This window comes from Micromys minutus (assembly GCF_963924665.1).
Source record: "Micromys minutus genome assembly, chromosome: X".
Lineage (NCBI taxonomy): Eukaryota > Metazoa > Chordata > Mammalia > Rodentia > Muridae > Micromys > Micromys minutus.
Window position 1 is genome coordinate 101,096,361 of NC_137970.1, and position 26,386 is coordinate 101,122,746.

General features: G+C 46.0%; 1 protein-coding gene across 1 annotated transcript in view; it reads left to right on the top strand.

Moving 5' to 3' along the window:
• The window catches only part of BCORL1 (BCL6 corepressor like 1), a 60,207-nt gene that overhangs the window by 16,301 nt on the left and 17,520 nt on the right, over positions 1-26,386 (top strand). The window contains exons 2-8 of the mRNA XM_080910354.1: positions 886-1,015; positions 6,607-6,697; positions 6,932-10,219; positions 13,895-14,060; positions 15,066-15,146; positions 17,043-17,429; positions 22,082-22,305. Of these exons, the coding sequence (XP_080766480.1) occupies positions 930-1,015; positions 6,607-6,697; positions 6,932-10,219; positions 13,895-14,060; positions 15,066-15,146; positions 17,043-17,429; positions 22,082-22,305 (4,323 nt within the window). The 5' untranslated portion in view covers positions 886-929. The remainder of the gene's footprint in view (positions 1-885; positions 1,016-6,606; positions 6,698-6,931; positions 10,220-13,894; positions 14,061-15,065; positions 15,147-17,042; positions 17,430-22,081; positions 22,306-26,386) is intronic.

Consider the following 26,386-nt stretch of genomic DNA (forward strand, 5'->3'; position numbering starts at 1 on the left):
ACTATAAGACAGACTACTTTAATATGCTTATTGTCCTTGTCACTACCTCTAGAATGCAAGTGCTGTGCAGGTACAAATTTTGTCAGGTTTTGTTAGTTCTTGAATCCGTAGTAGCTAGGACAAATGTTTATTGAGTGAGTAAGTGAATTATGTTGAGTATGAACAATTTGTGAAAATTGAAAGGATAAATGGAGCAAATCTCTGATGTGACTGTACTTTACTATGACTTCTTTGGAACACAGAGGACAGCTGACAAGCCTGGTCACTGTAGGGTTCTGTTCAATTGAAATTGGCTGAATGATGATTTTAGCTAATAGGCTAACATAACAGGCTCACTGGATAAAGCTATTTTTCTTGATATCTCTTTTTCTGTCAAAGACGAAATGACTGTGATTGTCGTTCGCGAGAACTAGGCATTGGCTTGTGAAGGGGTTAGTAAGCCATGGTGGGGACAGACAGTAGAGAGCAGGAGCAGAAGACCCCTATTGTCTTTCACTTCACTTGCTGCTCAGGTATGGACACAGCACTCTAAGTGGACTTACTTAGGCTAAATGTATGTAGAAAGTACACTGTCCCTCAACAGTGTGCAGCACATTAGATTTCCTCAAACATCCGAGCATATGTGTCTCTGACGATAATTTAAAAATCGCTCAGGGTGATTGACAGTGTCCTCATCTCCATCCTGAAATGTGGGTTCCTAGAAAGCTGCTGTGAACTTTTCCTTATTTGGACCTTCATTTCCCATAGCAGGCTCACTTGTGAGAGTGATCGCTTTAGCATTTCAATGCCATGATTGCCTTAATTTAAATGTTTTCATGTAAAAGATGGTTAAGGCAGCTAGCTGTACTTGTTCTCAGCTTTAACTTTGGTATTCTTTTCCCCCAGGGGGAGTGGCCACAGCAGATCCAATCTGGTGCTGAGTGGCTGTCATGATCTCTACAGCACCGCTCTACAGCGGCGTGCACAACTGGACCAGTTCTGACCGGATTCGCATGTGTGGCATCAACGAGGAGAGGTAAGGTTGCAAAGGTGGCATCCTTAGGTAATCTGTACCCAGTCAAAGGTTGGGGACAAGATTATTGTTTGTTTCTGATATTTCTAAAATACAGGGATCATCTGATCTACCAAACTGTCCCCATTCCAGTGAAGATGAAGAAGCTATCAGATAACATTTGCCATCTAGTATTATCTGTCTAGTGATAAAGAACTATCCCATTCTGTAGTAAAGAAAAGCTCAGGCACTTGCAGTTTCTGTTTATTTTTTTAAGATTTATTTATTTACTTTATGTATATGAACACACTGTTGCTGACACACCAGAAAAGGGTTTTGATCCAATTGCTGGGAACTGAACTCATGACCTCTAGAGGAACAGCCAGTGCTCTTAACCCCTGAGCCATCTCTCTAGCCTATAGTTTCTGTTTCTTATGTCAAAGTTTGGTGCTCAAAAGTTCATGTGAGATATTTTTAGTTCTTGTCCAGGGCTTCGAAGAAAGTTGGTCTCATCATGTGGTAGAGGCAGTTCATCAGAACCTGGGGGCCAGTGCTTTCTGCCTCAAGAAGCTCCCACAATATGTTAGGAGACCTTATGATGTATCAGAGGAAGATGAGTTGCTGATCATACCTTTAATAAAAGATGCAGAGTTAGTGGTGCCTGCCTGGTTTGTGTGTGGGTTTCAGTTTCCTGATATTTGGTTGGCCAATACAGGCCTTTTAAAAATTATACATCATACTATCATACCAAGGTCATCCAATTGCCCTTCAGAGTTTATATTTTCCTTTTACACCCCTTGGCCAAATTGCTCTATATGGTGGTTACAAAGCCTCTTCAAACTTCAAGGGATTTTTCTGTCATGTTTGTTGATGTTTTAATCCATTGGCTATTTAAATTCAAACATACCAGAGGAATTCAGATAGGGCTCTCCCCTCCAATTTAAGATCTGCAGTCTTTAAAGGGGAAAAAAGACCCCAGTTTAGGTCTGTTAAGATAGTTCACTGGGTAAAAATGCCTCCAAGCCTGAGAACCTGAATTAGATCCCCAGAACCCACTAAGTATAACAGAGAACTGAGTCCCATAAGTTGTCCTCTGATGTCAACAGTCACACATAACATTGCCACCCTACACCCAAAACAAAGAAACGAAAGCATTGTAGCTTTGAGGGGGAAAAAGAGGCTCTCTTTGTTTTTATATTCTATGATTGTGTGTGTGGGCGGGAGGGGGACACAAGGGATAGAATACTGGGAATCATGAGTACTAAGTATGTTCTATAATGCTAAGCTATACCTTCAGCTTCATTTTTTTAAAATCATTTTTTCCTAACTAGAGAAGTGTGTACTTGTTTGAGATTAAGGTTAGAAGAATAGACGTTTTTATTTTCTTAATCCATTAGTACCCTATGGCTTAATGGTCCCTGAACTGGGGAATGTGTTAGAGGTGTTCATTGGCAGACTGTATTACAGTTACAAGTACTTGAGGCTGATGAAGAGCTGTGGACCTGAGCCTTCGAGAAGCTAGTGCACAAGCAAGGTGTGTTTACTCATATCTATAGTCCCAGTACTCAGGAGTACTCAGGTTAAGGCAAGAGGACCTGGGCTTTGAGACCAACCAGGGCTGCCTATTAAGTTTTAGGCTATCGTTGTCTACCAAAGTAAAACCCTGTCTCTGTAAAACAGGGCTGATCTGTGAAATTAAAAACACTGGGAAAATTACCTTGGTCCCCTGTCTGTGCTATATTCCTTGCAAGAAGGGAGTCAGAGGAAGATGTGAAATCATCTGATTTTCTCTTTTTACAGATATTTCTTGGGATGCTAAATTACCCAATATGCCCGGTGGTTAAGATGACTTTTAAAGCATTGTCATTTCTGATTCCATATACCCTTTGTCACCTTCTTACCACAGTATAGGCTATGTTACAGCTGATTTCCAAAATGCAATCTCGCCCTATATGCCTTTTTTTCCTTTTTTTGAGACAGGAGCTTACTATTGTAGCTCAGGGAGACCTCAAACTTGTAGTGGCTTCTCCTGTTTCAGACTAAGTGCTAGATGTCATGTGTAAGCTCCCATGCCTATCATTGTATATATAACACACACACACACATACACACTTACATATAGATATAATTTCTGTATGTGCATGTTTTACCTCCGTGTATGTCTCTACACCATGCACATGCCTTGGGCCCATAGAGATCAAAAAGAAGGTATCAGATGCCCTAGAACTGGACTTGCAAATGGCTGCGAGTGTCCCTGTGGGTGTGGGGTCCTTTTGAAGAGTAGCAAGTGCTCTTAACTGCTGAACCATCTTTCTATCTCCCAGTCCTACCCCCCGGTTTGAAGACAGGTTCTTGCTGTGTAGCACAGGAAGAAAATCTTCCTGCCTTAGCACCCCCCCCCCCAAGGACTGTGGTTACAACCATATGCTACCAAGCTCAGCTTTGCCCTATGTAAAAACCATCTTCCCCCATCCTTCCCAACTTGTAGACCTTAAAAATTTAAGGTATAGACTGTTTTTAGGGATAAACCTAAAAGTACATTGTAGGAGTCTGCCAGGTTCATCAAATATGGTTGGGGAGAATAGAACAGAAGGCATAGCCTTTTTGACTGCTCTAGGTAGTCTGTCTGCTTTAGCCAAACCTCCAGCTAAATCATTGCTTTAGCATTAATTCATTCCTTCATTCAATAAGCATATATTTAATACAAGAGCAAACTGGTAGTACATCTTCGTACATTGCCAATGAATGCTATGGACTGGCGTGAACAGGCCCTCTGGGGTCTAGCTGGACGAACGATGCATTTTCTTGGGAATATCAGATATCTGAGCCCAGGCTAGAGAGGTGATCAGGAGTTTGAGGTGAGGGCCAATATGCATATGTCCTTGGGAAAGGCCTTGGCTGGAGTGAAGCGGGTCCTGGTGAAAAGTCTTGGGCTGGTAGGTAGGTAAGGTGCCTGGGTTGGATACCGGACATTGTCCCAGGCCCAGTAGGAACTGAAAATGCCCAGTGTGGCAGGTCCAGGTGTTAGCCTTTAATAATCAGGAAAATGGCTGTGAGAGATGGTGGCTTGTTTTAGTTAAGTTCAACAAAGCCTTGAGCATAGCAGCTGTCTTCTAGAAACAGTAGAACTGGTTTCCAGTCCTGATTGGGGCCTCTTTGGTCTATGCTTCCCCCCCCTCACCTGCATCCCTAGAACCTTACTCAGTTGACCCAGCTCCCTCCCCTGCGGGTCTGATCCCAGGCTCTTTCAGTGGAGCATTTTTTTAAATATTTGCTCAGCTTTGCATCCCCCTCAGAGGATTTGAAACACCATCGCACACATTTTCCTCCCTGAGCTTGGGGGCTGGTGCTGAGGCTTAGGCCAGGCTGGAGTCTCCAGAAGCGCTACCTCTACTGCCACCAGCAGTTTCTCTGACTGGCTCTTTGGGTTCCCTGGTAACTGTGGCTTGTGAGACCATAGCTTCTGCTTCCAAAGCAGAATTTCTGCCCAAGGAGGAGCCCACCGAGCAGGGAGGGAGGGGAAAGAAAGAATGTAAACAAATAGTGCCTTCCCATGTGGAGTTGTGGAGGGGAGGGGCTGCTGTTCCCCTCACAACCACAGCCCTTCCCCTAAACCATCCCTGGAGAGTCTAGTTGGAACACGCTTCTTCAGCCCAAGGCTGGCTACATATAGGTCCTGCTTTTCTGGTCTCTCAGGAGTTGATGTGAAATGTGTTTTCCCTTTCCCTGAGGCCCTCCGTCTCTCCTCTTCCTCGTGACCCCTAACTGCCCCCAAAGCCCTTGCCTCACAGCCCCTCTGCTCATTACCCAGACTTCTAGCACTGGGACCCTCCCACACTGCCACCCTAGCTGCTTGTTAAAGAGGACAAGCCTTTCCCCCTTGACTAACCCCCTTCTGGAGCCCCGAAAAGATAGGGAGAGGCCTGCTCTGATGATCCTCATTGTCTTTCTCGCTTCTCTTGTCCCAGGTACAGTTTGGGAGTCTGTGTTTCAGTCTGAGGGGGGAGGGAGTTATTTGTAGGGATGCTCCTCCTTTCTGGAGTTAGCTACAGGCACCCCAAATACCCTTTAGACTAGAGTGTGGTCGGTAAGGCCGGGGCTGACTTTTCCTCACAGGCTGTATTGGGTCTCTGGCAGGGCTCCAAAGATGGCAGGCAAACCCAAACAAAGAGCAGGCAGAACAGCCCTATGCTTTGCCCACCCAGAAAACTTGCTGCAGCTTTGTTCTTTGACCCCCTACCTCCTGTGCAGCCACTCCCACCCAGGAGGCTGCCCTATTGAGATGCTCCCAAGCACAGGGGCAGGGGCTGTGTTCCTCCTGCACTTAAAGCAGCCGGGCCAGGCCAGCGTGGAGCGGCCACTTGTCCTCCGACTTAGTTTAGCGGTGTGATTCCTTTATTTGTTCATTTTTGTCAAATGTAACATTTTAAAAGAGTCTTACCTACCTGAATTCTCTTAGAGAATTCTTTTTGAGCAGTTTGGGGGAGAGAGTTACAGTTGAATTCTTCTCCTTTGAGACCCTTAGCCTTTACTTACCGGCACATACCAATATGAATATGGAGTCTGTGCCTTTGAGGGGCTCCCCTTTGAGAAGAGATTGAGGTGATGCAGTGAGGCTGAAGGGAAGGTGCTCCCTGTGTCCTTTGAGAAGAGAAAATGCTGGCTGGAGCCAGGTTGAGTTCTAGAAATGTTCCTTTGGTGAAAAAGAAGTGTTTTGTTTTGTTTTGCTGTTTTTTAAATTAAGACAGGGTCTTACTGTGTAGCCTTGTTGGCTTGAAATTCCTTGTGTAGACCAGAGTCTAAGCTGGCCTTGAACTCAGAGATCCGCCTGCCTCTGCCTCCTGAGTGCCAGGATTTCAAAAGATATGCATCGCCAGCCCATTGCGTTTTCCGAGTTGTTGCTGAGACAGGATCTCCTGTGGTCCAACTGACTGAATTCCTTACCTTCCTGTGTCTACTTCCCAAGTGCTCAGATTACAGACAGGACACATGCTCAGCTAACTGTAGTATTTTTAAAGAGCCTCTCGGTGTCAGGGACCAGATGGCCTCAAATCAGTGCCATTGTATGTGCTTTAAGTGTGAACGTGTAGGGGTTTCAGGCATGCCCTGCCCAATAGATGAGCAAATGATTCAGATTTGAAAGCACAATAGGAGTGGTGATTTGCTTTGGAAGAGGTTTGCCCTAAATGGCACTTCTTGTATAGACTTGAAACAAGATTGGATTTAAAATAAAACTAATTTGTGTGCCTTTGAGGCTTATGGGTCCATCTCTCTCCTTTTGGGCAATGCCTTGTATATATTGGATTGAATGGTCAACTTGTGGTTAAGCTCCAGGGAAAAGAAGGTGCTAAGGTGGGGTTCATCTATTTTGTGAGAACGCTAGAAGGCAGAATAAGCAGAGCCCCCACATTCTGGTCAGCAAGGCTCCTATTCAGGAACTTGCAAAGCTGCATGAGGCTCCTTCAGCCTCCTAGTACTTTGCCATCTCCTGAAGTCACCACAGGAAGTAAGACAGGAGGGTTTGGGAAGCTAGGCATGCAGGACCTTCTAGCAGAAGTGTCGGTGGTCTAAGTCTGGGCCTTATGTCCCTTTTCTGCTTGTGTCTTCCCGGCCAGAAGAGCACCTCTTTCTGATGAGGAGTCCACGACAGGTGACTGCCAGCACTTTGGATCTCAGGAGTTTTGTGTCAGCAGCAGTTTTTCCAAGGTAAGGAGCTATGTGTTGTCACATCAAAAGGTGAACTTCTTGGACTATGCGCCTAGTTTGGCTTGAGAACGGGAGCAAGAAGACAGAAGTTGTTCTAGGTGAGACAGAAACTGCTCTGCATGTGGCCTGTACTCTGCAGGTGGTTGAGTTAAGAAGGCCAGCAGGTACTTCTCAGGGTACCTGCATCAGTTTCAGGGACTTTGCTAAGATGGGCATGCTATTCTTTCATTGCAGGTGGAGCTCACGGCAGTTGGAAGTGGCAGCAATGCCCGGGGGACAAACCCAGATGGCAGTACCACAGAAAAACTTGGGCACAGGTCAGAAGATCAGCCTGATGATCCTCAGCCAAAAATGGACTATGTTGGGAATACAGCAGAAGCTGAGGGCATCCTGGTACCACTGAGCAGCCCAGGAGACGGGCTTAAGCTGCCCAGTCCTGACGGCACTGAGGCCAGCCACAGCAGGGCCAACTGCTCCTGGACTCCCCTAAGCACCCAAATGAGCAAACAGGTTGACTGCTCGCCAGCCGGGGTAAAGCCTTTGGACTCTCGGCACAGTGTTGGGGAGAAGAACACTTTCATTTTGGCAACTCTGGGAACTGGAGTTCCTGTGGAGGGAAGCCTGCCTCTAGTTACCACTAACTTTAGTCAGCTGCCGGCGCCTGTCTGCCCTCCTGCCCCTGGGTCAGCCTCTGGGACCCCCTCGGTTCCAGATCCATTTCAAGTTCCCCTTTCTGTCCCAGCCCCAGTGCCCCACTCAGGACTAGTTCCAGTCCAGGTTGCCACATCGGCTTCAGCTCCGTCCCCTCCCCTAGCACCGGTGCCCTCTCTAGCCCCAGCAGCACCCTCGGTGCCTACTCTGATCTCTGATTCCAACCCTCTCTCCGTGTCGGCCTCTGTCTTGGTGCCTGTGCCAGTATCTGCTCCCCATTCAGTCCCTGTGCCCTTATCGACTCCGGCTCCTACCCCCACCCCTCTCACAGTCTCAGTGTCCGCATCTCCCTTGGCTTTGATCCAGGCTCCCGTGCCTCCTTCTGCTCCCACTTTGGTCCTTGCTTCTGTCCCAACTCCCGTTCTAGCTCCCATGCCAGCATCCACCCCTCCAGCAGCTCCTGCCCCTCCATCTGTACCAATGCCCACTCCGACCCCATCCTCTGGCCCTCCCTCTACCCCCACCCTTATTCCCGCCTTTGCTCCTACACCGGTGCCTGCGCCCACCCCTGCCCCAATCTTTACTCCAGCCCCCACGCCCATGCCGGCTGCCACACCAGCTGCCATCCCCACCTCGGCACCCATTCCAGCCTCCTTCAGTTTGAGTCGAGTGTGCTTTCCTGCAGCTCAGGCACCAGCTATGCAAAAAGTCCCCCTGTCTTTTCAACCAGGGACAGTGCTGACCCCCAACCAGCCGCTGGTATACATCCCACCTCCGAGTTGCGGCCAGCCACTCAGTGTGGCTACATTACCAACCACTCTGGGAGTCTCTTCCACGCTCACACTCCCGGTCCTGCCATCTTACCTGCAGGACAGGTGTCTCCCAGGTGTGTTGGCCTCTCCAGAGCTCCGCTCTTATCCATATGCATTTTCGGTGGCCCGGCCTTTGGCTTCAGATTCCAAGTTGGTCTCTTTAGAGGTGAACAGGCTCTCCTGTACTTCCCCGTCCAGCAGCACTAACAGCCAGCCTGCTCCCGATGGGGTTCCTGGACCTTTGGCAGATACCTCCCTCACCACTGCTTCTGCCAAGGTGCTTCCAACTTCACAGCCTTTGCTGCCAGCCCCCAGTGGGAGCTCAGTCCCACTACACCCCTCCAAGATGCCAGGTGGCACCGATCAACAAACGGAAGGGACTTCTGTCACCTTCTCTCCTCTCAAGTCACCTCCACAGCTGGAGAGAGAGATGGCCTCTCCTCCCGAGTGCAGTGAGATGCCTCTTGACCTCTCTTCCAAGTCCAACCGCCAGAAGCTTCCATTGCCGAACCAGCGTAAAACCCCTCCCATGCCTGTGTTGACCCCTGTGCACACCAGCAGCAAGGCCCTCCTTTCCACAGTCCTGTCTAGGTCTCAGCGCACAACCCAGGCTGCCGGCAGCAATGTTACTTCCTGCCTAGGCTCCACCTCTTCACCTTTTGTTATCTTTCCTGAGATGGTGAGGAATGGAGACCCCAGCACCTGGGTAAAAAACTCAACTGCTCTAATCAGCACCATTCCTGGCACATATGTGGGAGTGGCCAACCCAGTGCCTGCATCCCTGCTGTTGAACAAGGACCCTAACCTGGGCCTTAACCGAGATCCTCGCCATCTCCCCAAGCAGGAGCCCATATCTATCATTGATCAAGGAGAGCCTAAGAGCACTGGTGCCACTTGTGGCAAGAAAGGCGGCCAGGCTGGTGCTGAGGGACAGCCAAGTACAGTCAAATCCCGTTATACTCCTGCCCGCATTGCCCCAGGGCTACCAGGGTGCCAAAACAAGGAACTGTCTTTATGGAAACCTACAGGGCTGACAAATATGTACCCACGGTGTTCCATCAATGGGAAGCCCACTAGCACCCAGGTTCTGCCTGTTGGCTGGTCACCATACCACCAAGCATCTCTGCTTTCTATTGGCATTTCTAGTGCCGGGCAACTAACCCCCAGTCAGGGAGTGCCTATCAGACCCACCAGCATTGTTTCTGAGTTTTCTGGTGTGTCATCTCTTGGTTCCAGTGAAGCTGTTCATGGACTTCCTGAGGGGCAGCCACGGCCTGGGGGCCCCTTTGCTCCAGAGCAGGATGCTGTCACAAAGAACAAAACTTGTCGAATTGCTGCCAAGCCTTATGAAGAACAAGTCAATCCTGTCCTCTTGACTCTCAGCCCTCAGACGGGGACCCTGGCGCTGTCTGTTCAGCCTGGCAGTGGGGACATTGGAGTAAATCAGGGATCTGAGGAATCTGAGAGCCACCTCTGCTCTGATAGTACTCCTAAGATGGAAGGCCCCCAGGCAGCCTGTGGCCTGAAACTGGCAGGAGACACAAAGCCTAAAAACCAAGTGCTGGCTACCTATATGTCCCACGAGCTGGTCCTGGCCAACCCCCAGAACTTGTGCAAGATGCCTGAGCTGCCTTTGCTACCTCATGACAGCCACTCTAAGGAACTCATTTTAGATGTGGTTCCCAGCAGTGAGAGGGGCCCCAGCACAGACCTTTCGCAGCTTGGAAGTCAGGTGGATCTGGGGCGGGTGAAAATGGAGAAAGCAGATGGCGATGTGGTCTTCAATTTAGCCAACTGCTTCCGGGCTGACGATCTCCCAGCGGTTCCCCAGAGAGGCCAGGCTGAAGCTCGGGCAAAAGCCGGACAAGCTCGAGTGAAACGGGAAAGTGTTGGGGTCTTTACTTGCAAGAACAATTGGCAAGCAGATGAAGAGACAGACTCTCTGCCACCCAAGAAGGTCAAGTGTAACAAAGAAAAGGACATTGAGGAAGAACAACAGCAGCAGCTGCCACCACAGCCACATGATAAACCAATGGTCCGGAGCTCCTTGGGGTCCAAGGTGAGTGCCATTGTATGGCCGAGAATTCCTAATGGTCTCTTTGGGTCTCTAGTAGACTTGGTCCCACCTCCTCCCATATAGTGCTCTTGAGCAGCTCAGCTGTATGAGCAGAGCTGAATGGGAGGCTTTCCATTTTTAACTCAGGCTCTGTCTGATATTTTCACCTGGAAAGGGCCTAGCTCATTCCATAGGATGTAGGAAATGATTTCATCTCGGGGCCAGGGAAGCCATTGTCCTAGATAGAGTTGGAAAGTCTGAGAAGGTATCGGTGAAGGAAATCACTTAATCACAGGCTCTTCCCCAAGGAACAATTCTTCCTGCTTTTTTAAAGATGACAGACCACTGACCTTGGCAGTTTGGGACCCAGGGAGGGAAGGAAACTTCGATAGGGTCATTTTGGCCTCACTTCTTCATAGCTCTGTGAAGTTGATTAATCTCTCTTACCCTCAGTTCCTTCACCTCTGCAATGAGACAAATAATAATACTTAGAGGGTTGTTGGCAAGATTAAATGAGATGTTGATATGAAATATCCAGAACAGGCAAGTCGATAGAAGTAAGAAATAGCCTGGTGGTTGCCTAGGGATGTGGAGGGCTGGAGAGCTTCCAATCAGGGTGATGAAAAAGTTTCTGTACCAGGCAAATGGTGATAGTTAGACAATTCTGTGTTTATACTGAAAACAATTGCATTGTACGTGTAAGTTAGTGAATTGTTACAGCAGAGCTCAGTAAAGCTGTTACAATTAATGAAATGGCATACAAGTGCTTAAAATAGCACATAATTAAGTGCTCGGTTGGTGTTAGTGGCTGCTCTTGTTTTTAGTATCACAAACAGAATGGCCCCTGCCCTCATGGAGCTTATGTCTTGTCGTGTTGACTTAATGACAAGTAGGCATAGCCCTTCAGGTATTCGATAGCTAGTTTCTCGTGTAGTTGGAGTGTGTCATATATTTTTAACTGTCACTGCTGCCCTGGCAGGAGATACAAACAGAAATCTCTTCTTGATGGTCTGTTTTACTTTTATTGTTGTTGTTGTTTGCCTTAGGAAGTAAAAGTTAATGGTCTATACTTGGGGGGGGGGGAGGAGATAGCTAAAAACAATATTTAGAAATATGCCTGACATGTTTAAACTGATGTGCATTTAGCTCGATTTCCCCTGTCTTAAAATAGTTTTTCTTTGGCTGTACCTGAAGTTCAGGTTTTAAGCAGTCATCTCTGTGTTCCTCTTTTCTTGCAAGTTCTTTGTTTTCTAATCCCTTGGTTCATAGGAACTGCCAGTAATTTGCTTTTCATTGAGCTTAGTCCTCTGCTGAGTGAACAGAGGGTAGGGATCTGATGGCGCAGTGAGTGCTCCCTGTGCCTGGAGAAGTGGGGTTTTCCCCTTTAACTATCCCATCAGTAAGATGGTTGCCGTCCTGTTTCGCTGGAACTAGAGATTGATAACCATTCTGGAAGGTGAAATGGATGTGATTATGGGAGGAAAAAAAACCCATGTGTTAGTCTTTCATCCCAGTGACTAAGTAGCTGAGAAAACGAGAGAGGAATGGTTTGCTTTGGCTTATGGATACAGAGGTGTCACTGTGTCATAGTGGGAAGAGTATAGTGGAACAGAACAGCACCTCATGGCAACCAAAAGAAAGGAAGGAGGGAGGGAAACAGAATGAATATGAATGAGAATATGAATGTATGTCTGCAGTCCTGGGCTCTCATTTTTCTATTTTGTGTTTGGCTGTGCTCATGTGCATGGGTGTTCACATCTCCAGGTACCTGTACGGGTCAGAGGTCAGTCTTGGGTGTGATTCCTCATCAGCTGTCCACTTTGTGTTGTGACACAGAGTCTTTCTCTGGAACCAGGAGCTCATTTGTTATACTAGAGGAGTCCACCTAGGTCTGCCACCCCAGTGCTGCTATCAAAAGCCTGTACTACCACACTTGACTGTTTTTCTGGTGATGAATCTTAGATCTTCATGGTCTTGCAGCAAGTATATGACCTACTGAACTACCTCCCCTGCCCATAATTCTCTGATTTCCACCTGCGCCTTCAGCCTACAGTATGATGCCCTGTGCCTTTAGGGCAGGTCTTCTTCCATCCTCAGTTAATTCTGTCTAGAAAACAAAAGGGAACACAGATACAACCATAGGTATGCTGTACTAGGAGGTTGTCAATGAGCTTGTCAATGCAGACAAATCAATAAATTGAAGCCAAATCAATAAATTGAAACTTCAAGTAGTTTGTTGGTATTTTGTGACAGGGCTCCTAGAACTCGCTCGGTAGACCAGGTTGGTCTAGACCTCACAGCGATCTTTCTGCCTCTGCCTCTGCCTCCTGAGTGTTGGGTTTAGATGCCTGCACCACCATGCCTAACTGACTGCGAGTATGTTTAACTCTGTCTTCTTGAAACCTAAATTCACATACCCCAGGTTCACAGTACTAGAAACACCTACATTGCCATTTCTTGTGTAGTGACATGGAGAAACCTTAAAGCTTGTGAAAATCTGTCGCTTTGAGGCACAGTTCCCATAATGTGTATGTAAGACGACAATCCACTCATATGTGGGAACGGGACTGGACAGGAACAGTGGAAAGAGGCAACAAATAGGGAAGGAGGTCACTGAAAGCTGATGAGAAGAAGCCCAGATATGGGGACCAGGAGCACCGGGGCTCAGTTCCAGCTCCATCTTTCTTACAACAAATGTAAATGAACTCCCTTTCAGTGTAGTCTGATAAGGACATCCCTTCAGTTAGTGTGTACGCTAGGCTGTGTGTGGCCCAGGAAAAGTCAGTTGACCTCTTATCTGAAATCTCAGTTTCTTCTTCTGTTCAGTGAGGTAGTTGTTAGGAAAAAGCAAATGATAGAGTTGAGAGTGACACAGAGAGTAAAGCATCCTTAAATATATACCCAGTTTCACTGTGAATGGTGTACCAGACCTGTCCCTGTCTACTGTGTTCATAGGGAGGTGGGAATCACACTTCCTGTTGCTGTAATCGAGTCCATTTCCTGGTATTAACTGACACATGAAAAAAGTTTGTCTTGACTTTCCTGTTCTCAGAATTATTATGAATTGATAGCAATGCCATCCACAATGAAGTTCTTTGAGCCATGTAGTTACCTAACTCTTAGAAAAGGAATTTTTGTTTAATGCCTATTTCTGCTTGTGTTTGGGTATGCAGAGTATAGGGCCCAAATTTGAACCTTTAAAGAAAAAAAAGCACTGGATGTTTGCCAAGGGGCCATGAATACAGATTCTGTAGACCTCTGATACAGATCACTGAAGGAGCCAGCAAGGGCACTTGACTAAGTCCAAGAGAGCCTTTGTAGCCCACCATGTCCTATAATACTGTGACAGATACACTCCCAGTCCTAACTCTGGTAGTTTATGTCCATGTGTAAGTGACAGGCATGTGACCTTTCCTGAGAATGGAGAACATTCTTAAGAAGCAAAACTGGGACTGGAGAGGTGTTTCAGTGGTTAAGAGCACTGACTGCACTTCCAGAGGTCCTGAGTTCAATTCCCAGCAACCACATGGTGGCTCATAACCATTTGTAATGGGATGTGATGCTCTCTTCTGGTGTGTCTGAAGACAGCGACAGTGTATTCATATAGAATAAATAAATATTTTTTTTAAAAAAGAAGCAAACCTGACCTCAGACCTGACTTGTATTACCTTTACATAGTGCCGGAAGCTGCCTGGAGACCCCCAGGAACCCACCAAGAGAAGCCCCAGAGGGGCTTTAGATTCAGGAAAAGAGCACAATGGAGTCAGGGGAAAGCACAAGCACCGGAAGCCAACAAAGCCAGAGTCCCAGCCTCCAGGAAAACGAGCAGATGGTCATGAGGAAGGTAGGTCCCAAAGGCCATGCACGACCTTCCAGCCTGAACTCCAGAGGGATCAGTGGAATTGTGGTGGGGAGAGAGCAGATGAAAGACTGAATGGAAAATGGATCCTTCTCTGCTGTGGAATAGAGATAGAGTTAACAGCCAGGGAGGGTGGATGTGTTCTGGTCTCATGAATTAGAGTACCACACATTCTGTAGTCTTGCCATGGAACAAAGTGATTTGCAAATTTGCAACCCATTTTCATGACATGGGATCTAGGCTCAAAGAAGAAGGAGCTGTAGGAATATTTATTAAAAAACAGCAGAATTGGGATTTATTACACTGCTTTCTCTACCTTTTGGTAAGTTGGAAAACTCACGTTCTAAAACCAGAAACAAATAGCTGACTAGCTAGCTAGGTAGGTAGGAAGGTTAAGTAATGTCTCAACCCCTTTTTATCAGTTACAGATGCCCAGAATGTTTGGGTTGGGTATAGGGTATACTTGATCTGTATACTCCACTGTAGATGGTCCCTCAGTGCCATCATGGGAGATAATCCAGGCATTCCTGGCTACAGTAGTCCATGTTCATGATCTTGCTCATTGGATATGACATACTTCTACTATTTTGCTCTTTTATGGCTGTTTCTATTTGTCCACCACTTCCATCCTTACCTTGTTAAGGTCCATCGAGGTTGCTCGTCTTTAGAACTTAATGAGCTCACAACAACCTTTGCATTATGTAGGCAGAGATTATACTTTGGAGCAGGCTATTAAATTGATTCTGTGCATTGCTTTTATTGGTTTCAGCAAAAATGACCCAGCCCTCAGTTTTAAAAATCACCATTCCCAAAAAGAGCTGGGTAGTGATAAGACCATAAGGAGAGTCAGTTGGGTTAAGCCAGGGTAACTGCAGGCTCGATACAAACCTTTTGGTTTTCTCATTTGAGCATCCCATGTGGGCTTTCTGGTTTATAGATTTCTAATTGTGATATTTCTGTCTTCTGCCCCTAAACCACACATCACTTCAGGTTCCTTGGAAAAGAAAGCAAAGAGCAGTTTCCGTGACTTCATCCCTGTGGTTCTGAGCACTCGGACACGCAGTCAGTCTGGTGAGTAAGACTAAGTAAGGTTATGACCTTGCTTTGGTATCTTTGAAAAGGTAGCCATGTGGTTTGAATGATTTTGCCATTGCTGTAAGTAGATATTTTGTTTCCCTGTGCTAAAATGATGGGCATTGTGCAGGGACAACAGAGTCCTGGGTCGGGGCAGAAGGATTTTAGGACAGTTTGTTTAGCTCTGTTAGATTAGAGATTTAACATCATCTCTTGTTAAGAGCCATCGATGGAAAGAAGACAGGCCCCTGGCACTCAGGAAATTTGTGCTCTAAAGTTTTGCATCTCATGATCATTGAGGCCCATCTGAAGTACTCAGACATTCAATGTTTAGGCTTTAATCTCATCACCCTATGCAACAGGCATTATCAAAATTGGGTCATTGAATAGTATGGGCTGGCACAATTACTTGTGTGCCACAGAACTTGTATTGGCTTGGGTCTAAAGAAGATAGTTGTTACCAGTTTGTGCTCTTCTCTGCTGGCTCTCTGTTGGTACACAAGACAGACATGGTTACATGCATTCACCCAGATTCCCACGCAAATTGGAAGGAGTAGAGACGCATAGTCCAATAAAAAGTCAGTGATCTAACGTCCTGTTAACTGGCACCTCAACACATGGCAAGCTCTATGGTAATTGGGGCTTATAATGATGGCCTGGAGGCCTCACAAAGTCCTGAAGTGTCCTCTGAATCATCAAAGAGTGATTACATTATAGCCAGTCCCATTTTTGTGTTAAACACATTGTGCTGTATTTGATTCTTTGGAAATTGGTGATTTCTGTGTGATCTCTATGGTGACTCTGTATTAACCAGAATATTAGATGAACTAGAACACTCTGTTCCCTGCCTGGTCCATATAATGGAAAGTTTAGTGGGATAGTTGCTGTTTTTAAGCACTTGACTTACTGGAAACTTTGATTTGGGGCGTTTTTCCTCCCTCCAACCATTTTTTTTCCTTCTGACCTTACTAGGGTCTAGGAATTGCTGAGTTTAACATCTGGGCTTTTAGGAGAAATATGGTAGTGTTGCTTCTAAGGAAGGTGTGAGATCTCCTATAGTGTAAAGCCAGGCCAATTTAGGATTGTGCTTTTATTGTTGGCAGAGTTGAGTGTAAGTGGGGAGAGAGAAAATAGCTTCTTGGCAAGGTGACCCAAGAGGATAGAAAAGATGCTGTTTGTCCTGGGGTGATCAGGCTTATACTTGTCCAGCAGCACGGAACAGCTGCTGTGGATGGGCAGACAGACTAGAGAGAGGACCCCACCCTTGAGTTTCCGTAACACTGTAGGAGGTGGGATTAGTTTAATGGAAGAGGGCCTGCTGTGCTCCATTGGGACATGCTTAAATCAGACTGGGGCGTAGGAAAGGGACTTCTTACCTCTCCTCTCTGTCAGAGAGACACTTTTTTTGGTGTGATAATTCTGCTTGGCTAAGGTAGCTCTGTTGGCCATATTGGTGGGACCACAGAGTTATTAGGGCATAAGTTGTCATAAACAGGCTTCCTTACTCACTTGCTCAGATCCCACTTACCAAAGAGCAGAGAACTGTAGCTCTCTCCTGCCCTTTATGCAGTGCTTGGCTCCTGATCAACACTAAGTGACAGTTTGTGAGTTGAATTCAAGTTAACACTGCACCATGGATGAGCAAGGACAGTTCTTAGTACTTGATGGTTACATATGGTAGTTTGGACCCTATAAAGTAAGTACTTAAGAGTGAAAGATTTTATTTGAGCCTCCAGAACAGTCAGTCCTTCAAGATAAGTGTACCCCTAATAATGGACAGAGCCTGATCTTGAACTCAATTCTACAGATTTCTAACTCCAGGGATGTTATGTCAGTACCATAATTAATCTCTTGAAGAAGAACCTGAATGTCTTCTGTATATTTCATCCATAGGAAGCATCTGTAGCTCCTTTGCTGGTATGGCAGACAGTGACATGGGAAGCCAGGAGGTCTTCCCTACAGAGGAAGAGGAGGAGGTGGCTCCCACTCCAGCCAAGAGGAGAAAAGTCAGGAAGACCCAAAGGGATACCCAGTACCGCAGCCATCATGCCCAGGACAAGACCCTGCTGAGCCAAGGCCGCAGGCATCTGTGGAGAGCCCGAGAGATGCCCTGGAGGACAGAGGCTGCCCGGCAAATGTGGGACACTAATGAAGAGGAGGAAGATGATGAGGAAGAGGGCCTTGTGAAGAGAAAGAAACGGAGACGGCAGAAGAACCGAAAATACCAGACTGGGGAGTACCTGACTGAACAAGAGGAGCAGAGGCGGAAAGGGAGAGCAGGTAAGGCTGGCTCTAGGCTGCTATTCCTTTTGAGCCGTCAGCTGGGAATCTCCCTGCATGGTGCCATTCAGGCCCCTTCTTCACCAGCTTTAGGACTTAGGGTTAGGACTGACAGGAACCTGGTGCTATAGTCTTCAGCCTATGAATCTAGAATGAATGAATTCAAACTAGCCCACAAACTAGCCTTTTAAAAATAGACATCTAAACCTGTGGTCCAAACTATTGTGATATTCTTGGCTTGGGCCAGTGTTATACTAGGGGAGTTCTGATTGGCTTGACAGAGTCATGTCTTTGGAGAATATTGGTTGTCTCTTTTGTAATATTCGGTTTAAAAGCAAGACGGCCCAGGTGCTTAAGTCTGTTGCCCAAGCTGTCAGGAGGTTGAGGTAAAAGGACAGCGAGTTTAGGACAGCCTGGGTTAGTTACATAGTGAGACCCTGTCTCAAAACAAGCAGGGAGGGCATATGCCTCTGCTCACTAAAATGCAATGTAGTAATTCTAAAGGCAGCGGAAAACCTTGAAATATGTAAAACTCTGCTTCCTCAGGTAAAGCCATAAAGGGGGTTTTTTAGAGTCGAAGTTTTAGGTGACATAGGTGGTTCTGAGCTGTGGAAACAGGCAGTTCAAAAAGAAAGCATTCTGTGGCCATGTTAAATGCTTTAAATATCACCATAGACGGATAGATCCTCACAAAAGCCTTGCTCATAACGTCATTAAGTGCAGTTCAGGACTGTTCCCATAGTGGGCTTCTAATTGAGCAAAAAAGCCCATCTCTGGATTCCATAGCAACACATTTATTTGTCTCATCGTATTCTCTGACCTCTCCCCTTGAAACAACAATCGATTGTCTCTTACAGTGTATTCATTTTGAGCGGCTGATAAATATGTATAGTCCCCTTATTACCTAAAACAAAACAAGCTCACATTCAGTGGGCAGTAGATCCTGGGTATAGTATAATGCAAAGAAGGCTTAACCTCATTTCTGACTCTGCTGAAGAGGAGATGTGTATGGTACCTATCCCTTCGCTCCAGAGTAATTGAGCTCATTTTCATCAACTGTCTGAACAAGTGGGGCAATTTTCCCCTTCTTTTGCGGGAACTGTAATGGATTGGTCATGAATGAATTGTCAAACCATTGGCCTCTGCCTCTTGTTAGGATGCTGAGAAGCTTTTGTATTACCCAGTCCTCTCTAACAAAGGCTGCTTTCCTAGCTTGGGAGCTTCTCCTAGAGCTATCAGTGCTCTCTCTTTTTTCATTTATTTTCCTTTCCTTCTTTCTCCTTTTTTCTTTAATTTTTTTCTTTCTTTCCTTTGAGACAGGGTCTCTCTATTATACATCTCCTATACATCTCCGGCTGTTCTGAAAATAACTAGGCTGGCCTCAAACTGACAGTGATCCACCTGCCTCTGCCTCCCAAGTACTAGCATTAAAGGTACAGGACACTGACTACCCCCAGTTTGGTTTATCAGCTCTCTCAATCAGTGGATCTCTTTGGAGTTGCTTGGTTCCGTTTGCATACCACTGAGATAGAAGTGGCCCAGCTTGCATGATAGGGGCTTAGCTAGCCTTTGCTAAGACATTTGCAGTAGCATACAGAATACCAGTGATTGAGGTATCTTGCTTGTTTGGGGGCGACCCAAACTATTGAGAAGTAGGTCATTTCTCCTCTGAGTATGTCTGGGAGTTTTGTATCAAAGCCACTGGTGTGGGCAAATCTTTTCATGCAGAAAATTATTTCTAAAATATACTTTTCTTGATTTTTTTATGTTTATGGGTGCTTTTCCTGTATGTATGTCTGTGTCTAAAGGCTAGAATAGGGCATCAGTTACAGATAGTTGTGAATTATGGTGTGAGTGCTTGGAATCAAACCTGTATCCTCATGAAGGGCATCTAGTGCTCTAGCCCGTGGGGGAATTTTTAACAAGCATGTCCTTCCTCAGAAAGCTCTAGTCTCCCTTACCTACTTATTATTTGGCTTTCAGGGCAGGGTCAGAGAAGTAGGAAATGGGCAAGCCAGGTAGATCACCCTACTCCTGCCTAATTCTCACGACTTCTCCTTTCATCCTGTGCTTGGCCAGCTTCCTTCTCATTCTTTGAAAGAGGTAGAAAGCCCTTTTCTCATAAGCTAGCATAAAGCTCTGGTTCTTCTGCCATTGAATATATACCCCAGAGTTGGCCCTGCCCTTGGGTACATAAAACAGATGCCTGTGTATTTTCTTCTTCATTGAACTCTGCAGTGTGGTTTCCCCATGCTTCCCACAGTTTTCACAAAGCAAAGTTCTGTTTCTTCTTTAAATCCAACTTGTTGGGGCAGAAACCCTGGATTAAGAATGTGCATGGTGGGTGTATGCCTTTAATTACAGCACTCAAGAAGTAGAAGTAGGTGAATCTTTATGAGTTCTAGACTAACCTGGTCTACATAATGAGTTTCAGGTCATCCAGGACTAAATATACTGAGACCATGTCTATAAAACAACAAACACACGCCTTTAATCCTAGCACTTAGGAGGCAGAGGCAGGCTGATCTGAGTTCAGCCGATGTGAGTTCAAGATCAGCCTGTTCTACAAAGTGAGTTCCAGGACTGTCAGGGCTACACAGAAAAACTGTTGTCTCTAAAAATAAAGTTCAAAAAAGCAGTGCAGAATCCCCAGCATTCAGGATGCAGAGGCAGGCTGTTCTCTAGACACCCTGTCTCAGAACAAAAGCAGGGGAGGGGGAATGCCTGCTGGGAAAGTGAGAATCAGTTTTGTTTAATGGGTGTCACTGGGTGATATATCAACCACACTCCAGAGCAGGCTGCCTGCACACAGTAGTTGGCTAATACAAAACATACTCCATGTGTTTTTTTTTGGGGGGGGGCACATTTTTGTTTTCTTTTTATATCTTTTTTTTTGGTCTTGCTGAATTGTTTTGTTTTTCATGTTTATGTTTTGTGTTTTTGTAGAGAGGGAAAACATTTTAAAAAATTAAAAACCGGGGGGTGGGGTGGGGGTGGAAACCTGAGTTTCAGTGTTCTTCCTGGAAGTGTGAGAGACTATGCCTATGCATGCAGCTCAGCATTCCTTGGCCATATTGTAAGTTCCCACTAATACGCTAGGTGGGAGAAAAGGATAGTATGGTAGATAGATAGGGCTTCTTTCTTAAATCCATAAGCTACAGCCAGTTCTCCAATTCCTTTTTGTCGTTATTATTATTGTCTTGAGACACGTTCTCTCTGCATAGTCCGTGTAGTCCTGGAACCCACTACATAGACCAGGCTGCCCTCCAGCTCACAGAGATCCATCGGCTTTTGGCTCCTGAGTGCTGAGATTCAGGGCTCGCACCACCTCCCGCCCCAGCCAATTGTCTAGTCTTGAATGGGGCCTCCTGCATCTGTGTCTGCCTCTGGCACTTTTACAGATGAGAGTCCATGTAGAGTTTGGGGTGGGAGTGAGTTGTGAACTCTGGGATTCCATTCTCTTCATTTCACAATGGTAGAAGCTGAGGTTGCAGTTGCTTATTTCATAGCCTTATTGATCCATGTGTGTTAGGCTTGGTGTTCGGTCTCGTGACCAACCCCTACCCATGGAGCTTGTACTGAAGTCATATAATATTGATGCCTTAATCTTTATAACACTTTATAGAAGATTTGGCTTGTATAACCTCAATTAATTCTGTTACTATTTTTGGGTCTTGAATAATATTCTCTCCATTTATAATATGGAAACCAAGGTTCAAAGCGATTATAGATTGCTTCTATCCCATTACATAGTTAATGGTAAGCCCGGGATAAGAATGCAGCTTTTAGCTGATTAGGATGCTTGTGTACAGTGCATAGTCTTGGGTTTGATTCCCAGTACTGTGTAAACTAGCTAGAGTGGAATATATCTGTAATCCTAACACCTGGCAGGTGGAGGCAGAAGAATCAGAAAGTCAAAGCCATTGGCTGCATGTCAAGTTCAAGGCTGACTTGTTATGCAGCACAGCAACAAATAAAGGAGACCCTCCCTCAATACAAGGTGGAGGGAAGGAACTGACACCATATAGCCACACATACAAGCCATGTGTCTCCATTGCCAATAGATACACGTGAATAGTTTATCTCACCTACACAAGAGGTTTAGGGTAGACCCTACGGAGTGAGGCTCTTGTTAGTGGAATTTGCAGTAGATCTTTTTGAAATTACAATTCTAGACACATGTTGTTGCCATGTGACACCAATGACATGATTTCTAATCAGGGAAGGCAGTTATCTTTCTGTTATTACACACCAGTAGGCCCATACTAAACTGGGGAGGTTCTGTTGTATTGACCTTGGTATCTGCAGACAGTGACTAACAGGCAGTTGGAGATGGGTAGAACTGAGCTCATAAAGTTAGCCCTCCACTTTGTACTTGAACGCCGCTGTGTCTGATACTTCAGCAAAACTTCTAAGTTGCTTTTGATTTGGGGGTGGGGTGGAGAAAGGCTGAAAAGAGATTCTGGTTTGCTCTGAGCTATGGGGAGATCCTTTAAAAATGACCCACCTTTTGGGGACCAGTTGTATGGGCTGCCCCCTGCTGGCAGGGCTGGGGAGCGTCTCTCGAAGCTGGAAGAGGGATTTGTATGGTGAAGCACTAAAGGACAGTGTTCCATTTCTCTTACAGTCATTCTTTCCTGTTTCTTGTTCAGATTCAAAGGCCCGTAAGCAGAAGACTTCCTCTCAAAGTTCAGAGCACTGCCTCAGGAACAGGAACCTTCTCTTGTCCAGTAAAGCCCAGGGGATCTCGGACTCACCAAACGGTTTCCTTCCTAATAACCTGGAGGAGCCAGCCTGCCTTGAAAATTCAGAAAAGCCATCAGGAAAACGAAAGTGCAAGACCAAGCACATGGCAAACGTCTCAGAAGAGGCAAGGGTATGTATGTGGCCACCAAAGGGACCATTCTGAGGGTCATGGGCTAGAGAGGTGGACTTTCTACCGAGACCCTGTAGCATTAATTTTCTCAGGTAGGGCAAAGGGAACAAGTAGAGGTGGAGGGGTCCACTGATCTGTACAAAAGTATTCTAAACTTGTTCTAGAAGCGTTGAGACAGATTTGAACAGTCAAACTAAAGTTATAGTTAACTATAGGGGTTGACCCCTGATTTCTTTCCCCTAACAATCCTTGTATCTCCTTTGAGTTAAAAAAAAAAAAAAAGGCAGGCTATTTATTAGCTTGAACAGTTAACATCTAATCAAGAAGCTTATGTCTGCGCTTAACTCACCAGAAACCAGTTGTGGAGCTTTCTGAGACAACTGAGGTCGAATATAACTTGTTGAAACCAGGATTTTGTTATCCAGACCAAGGTTTCTTGAGGGTCCAAGTTAGCTGCTTTCTCCACCCTGTCCTGTTTCTTTGCTTCTGAAGGAAGCCTAGCAGTGGATGAATTGGGTACTTAGCAATTAGCCAGGCAAGCATTCTTTGAACCCTTTTCAAAATTACCAGTTCATTTGCTTCTGAGGTTCACAGCACTTGTGTTGGTGTCAGATTGTACAATGTACCGCTAAAGAACGACATAGTGTTTGATTTACATTTGAAGGAAGTGAATTGAAGGTCCAGCATGTACCTGTGATAGGTATCTGCCATTGACAACAGAAAATCAAATGACCATGTTGGGCTGGTTTGGTTAGTTATAACTTTTACTGTTTAGTCTAGCTTTCAAGTAGGAATTCCCAAATGGTACCAGCAAAGGATGGATGCTTGTCTTTTCCCATCTCTTCCTCCCCATGAATCCTTGTTGCATCTTAGGCAGGGCACTCACGTCTATTTGCTCATCTTTAAAAATGGATTTGATGCTCCCTGTCCGTTCTGTCTCACAGGGATGCTTGGGGGGACAAAGGAGGCACTGTCTGTGACAGGCTTTGATAACTGGAAAGTGCTCTCTGAGGGTTGGTGTGCGTCCTTGCACTTCAGGAAAAGACAGGAATAAGAACTAGAGGTACAGCATGACAAACTGACCTGGCATGGCAGGGTATCCATCGCCCCAACCTACAGACTACAAAAACAGGGGCCACCGGGAGAGTACAGACACATGCTTGGCTCTGGCCTTGTTCCTGTGGCTGCTTTTTATTTATTTAATGTATGTACTCATATTGTGTGTAGAGGTGAGAGGACAAGCTCAAGTATAGGTCTCTACCTTCTCCCTTGTTTGAGACAGTCTTTGTTTTTCTGCTACATGCACTGGGCAAGCAGGAGTGAGATTTTTTTTCCTGTGGATTTTTCTGCCTCCACCTCCCATCTTCCCATAGAGTATTGGGTTTATAGGTACTTGTGTCACAAGTCCAGCTTTTATATGAGTTCTGGGGACTTGATCTCATGTCCTCATACTTGTATGGTAATTGCTTTTACCCACCAAGCCATCCCCCTAGCTCTCCTGTTGTCGCCTTTAATTCCCAAATACATCATAGAGGTAGGTGATATTCTAGTCATTTTACAGTGAGGACTTGTGAGAGGTGACTCAGTGGTCCTGCTTGCCAGAATCAGGACATGAAACAAATTTGTCTGCCTCAGAAGTCCTGGTTGTCAGTGTGTCTTGCAGTCTCTGAATAAGTGCTTTCTGCCCATTTCTGGGACATCCTTGGGAAGTAGGTGAGTAGGTAGAAAACACTACCACCTTTAAACAGTTCTGAGACATGCAGGGGTCCCAGGATCCTGCCGTCCTTCCCATCTTCCCTGGATACTCAGACGGCCCCATCTCACACAAAGGTAGCCAGCCTCTTGACACTCAGCAGTACATTCATGCTTCTGTCTGCTTGTTCTGTGTGGCGATGTGTCTGTTAAAATTTTCTCCTGGAGAGGGTTTTGTCTCTCCCTGGGGCCTCCCTCTCTCCCTCCTGCCTTTCTTTCTCTCTCAGTCATCACCACCTGCTCCAGTTGCCCCCATGGCACGGGGCTTTGTAGTAGGAAGCAAGGCAGGGGGAGGATGGGGGGGAATGCTCCTGCAACACTAAAGCATTGGACAAGGGCTTCTTCCCACAGGGGCTCAGAGCCAGGAGGAAGAGGAGAGGGGGAGGGGTCCCCTTACATGTTCTTGCTCCTCCCCCTCTTAGGCCGCCTTCTTGCCTGCTCTGACAGCCTGGCCTTTGGAAAGAAACTTACTCTCTGGAGCCTGGCTTAGCTTCACAAAATCTGGGTACATTGTCCCGAGTCTTTCAGTGCTGGCATTATATTCTCCATCTTCCTAGTGACAAAGCAGTGTCATATAATTGGTGTTTTCTTGCTGGGGATTGTACTTATACCCTTGTGCCATGGAAACTGATCAAGTCTTGTTGAGATTTATCAGAAGGCACAGATTCCCTGGACCTACATCTTGTATCTCTTAGTGTATCATTTCTTCACTTTATGTAACTTACGAGGTAACTTTTGGACTACCCATGGCTTTGCACATGGATCGCTTAAATCTAGCCAGAACATAGATGTGGTTGATAGTGCTGTAATAAGAGAGAAGGTGACAATGTGACCTGTGCCCTGAAGGAACTTAACGAGCTAGGGAGTTAGGTGTGGGGGTAATGAAGGGTTGTTTGATCCTGGAGGTTGTTTGATCAGCTTAAGCAAAGTAGTGAGACAGGGTCCTACAGGAAATTAAGAAAAAAAACTTACTAGGGGGATTCAAGACTTACCTATGGGAAACAGCAAGAAAATAAGAATGTGAGGTATCAGATTATAAACTCTGAGTAGGCTTTGGATTTACAGAAAGGGCAGTGGGGCTAGAGAGCAATAGAATAGCGTAGAGGGCAGGATCTAAGTGACATCAGGATGCTCGGAGGGCTTTGAGTAACTGCTCATGGAGCATGAAAGGTTACTCTAAAGCCTAGTGGCTCTACATTAACAAGAGGCATATATCCATGTATCATTTCATAGTTGCTGGTGCTCAGAAATTCAGGAGCAGCTTAGCTGAGCCCAGGGTGGGGCTTTGTATGAGGTTGTAGTTGAAGTGTTAGGCAGGACTACATGTGTGTGTATGTAGTTCATACACATGGCTGGCAAAATGATGCTGGCCGTTAGGAGGAGGCCTCTGTTCCCTTCCTCATGGATCTCTTCAAAGGGCTTTCCTCATAGAAAATGATTCGAACCAGAAGGGAACCACAGTTTCTTTTGGGACCTAGTCTTGGAAGTCACACCCTATTCCCTTTGTAGTCTTACCTGGGCGAGCCTTATCCCAGTGTGGGAACTTTAACAGGAGCCTGACTATCAGGGTAGCGTCCTCAGGGTCCATTGTGGTGGCCACCCCGTTGCTGTTCTGCTTTCTAGTGGATTCATGTCTCTCTTATACGCAGGGTATAAAACCCTGCCAACATCCCCCAGGTGTGATTCAGTTCATAGCTTTGACTTGGAGCCAGGTGCAGCTGAGGCTGCTCCCATCTTTGCATACAGTGGTTCTTTGACTACACTCACTACACACAGTTATTCCTCACCTAGAACCTGAGTTTTTGAGATACAAGTGACCTGTACCCCTACAGACCAAGAAAGACACTGTAGAGCAAGCACAAGAACCTTCTATGTACCTTTGATTAAAACAAGGGCAAAGGGAAGCACTCATGGGTGACTTCTACAGACAGACCTCTCAGAATATTTGGAGTCCACAGCCTTGGCCAGTTCATTGTTTCAAAGGGAGAAAGTAATGCTCAGAGGACTCAGGCTTTACTTCAGGGGTTTTAACTAGTCAATGGCAGAGGCAAACTTCCAGCCTAGTCCTGTCTGGTTCCAGAGCCTCACAGTCCACTGCCCAGGCCAGGACTGAATATAACCTTAAGCCATGGTTTGGTAAAAGATAGGGAAAGCTTGTGAGGTTGGATATGAGGTTGGGTTTATATACCTGAAGGTATTGAGAATTGTGACCAGTTAGACTGCTGCCTCTGTGTGTCTCTTTGTTCTCACTACCTATAGATACAGCTTATCCAAAATTTCAACACGAGGACAGAAAAGGCATACCAAGTGCTTGAGAGAGGCTGGGCTG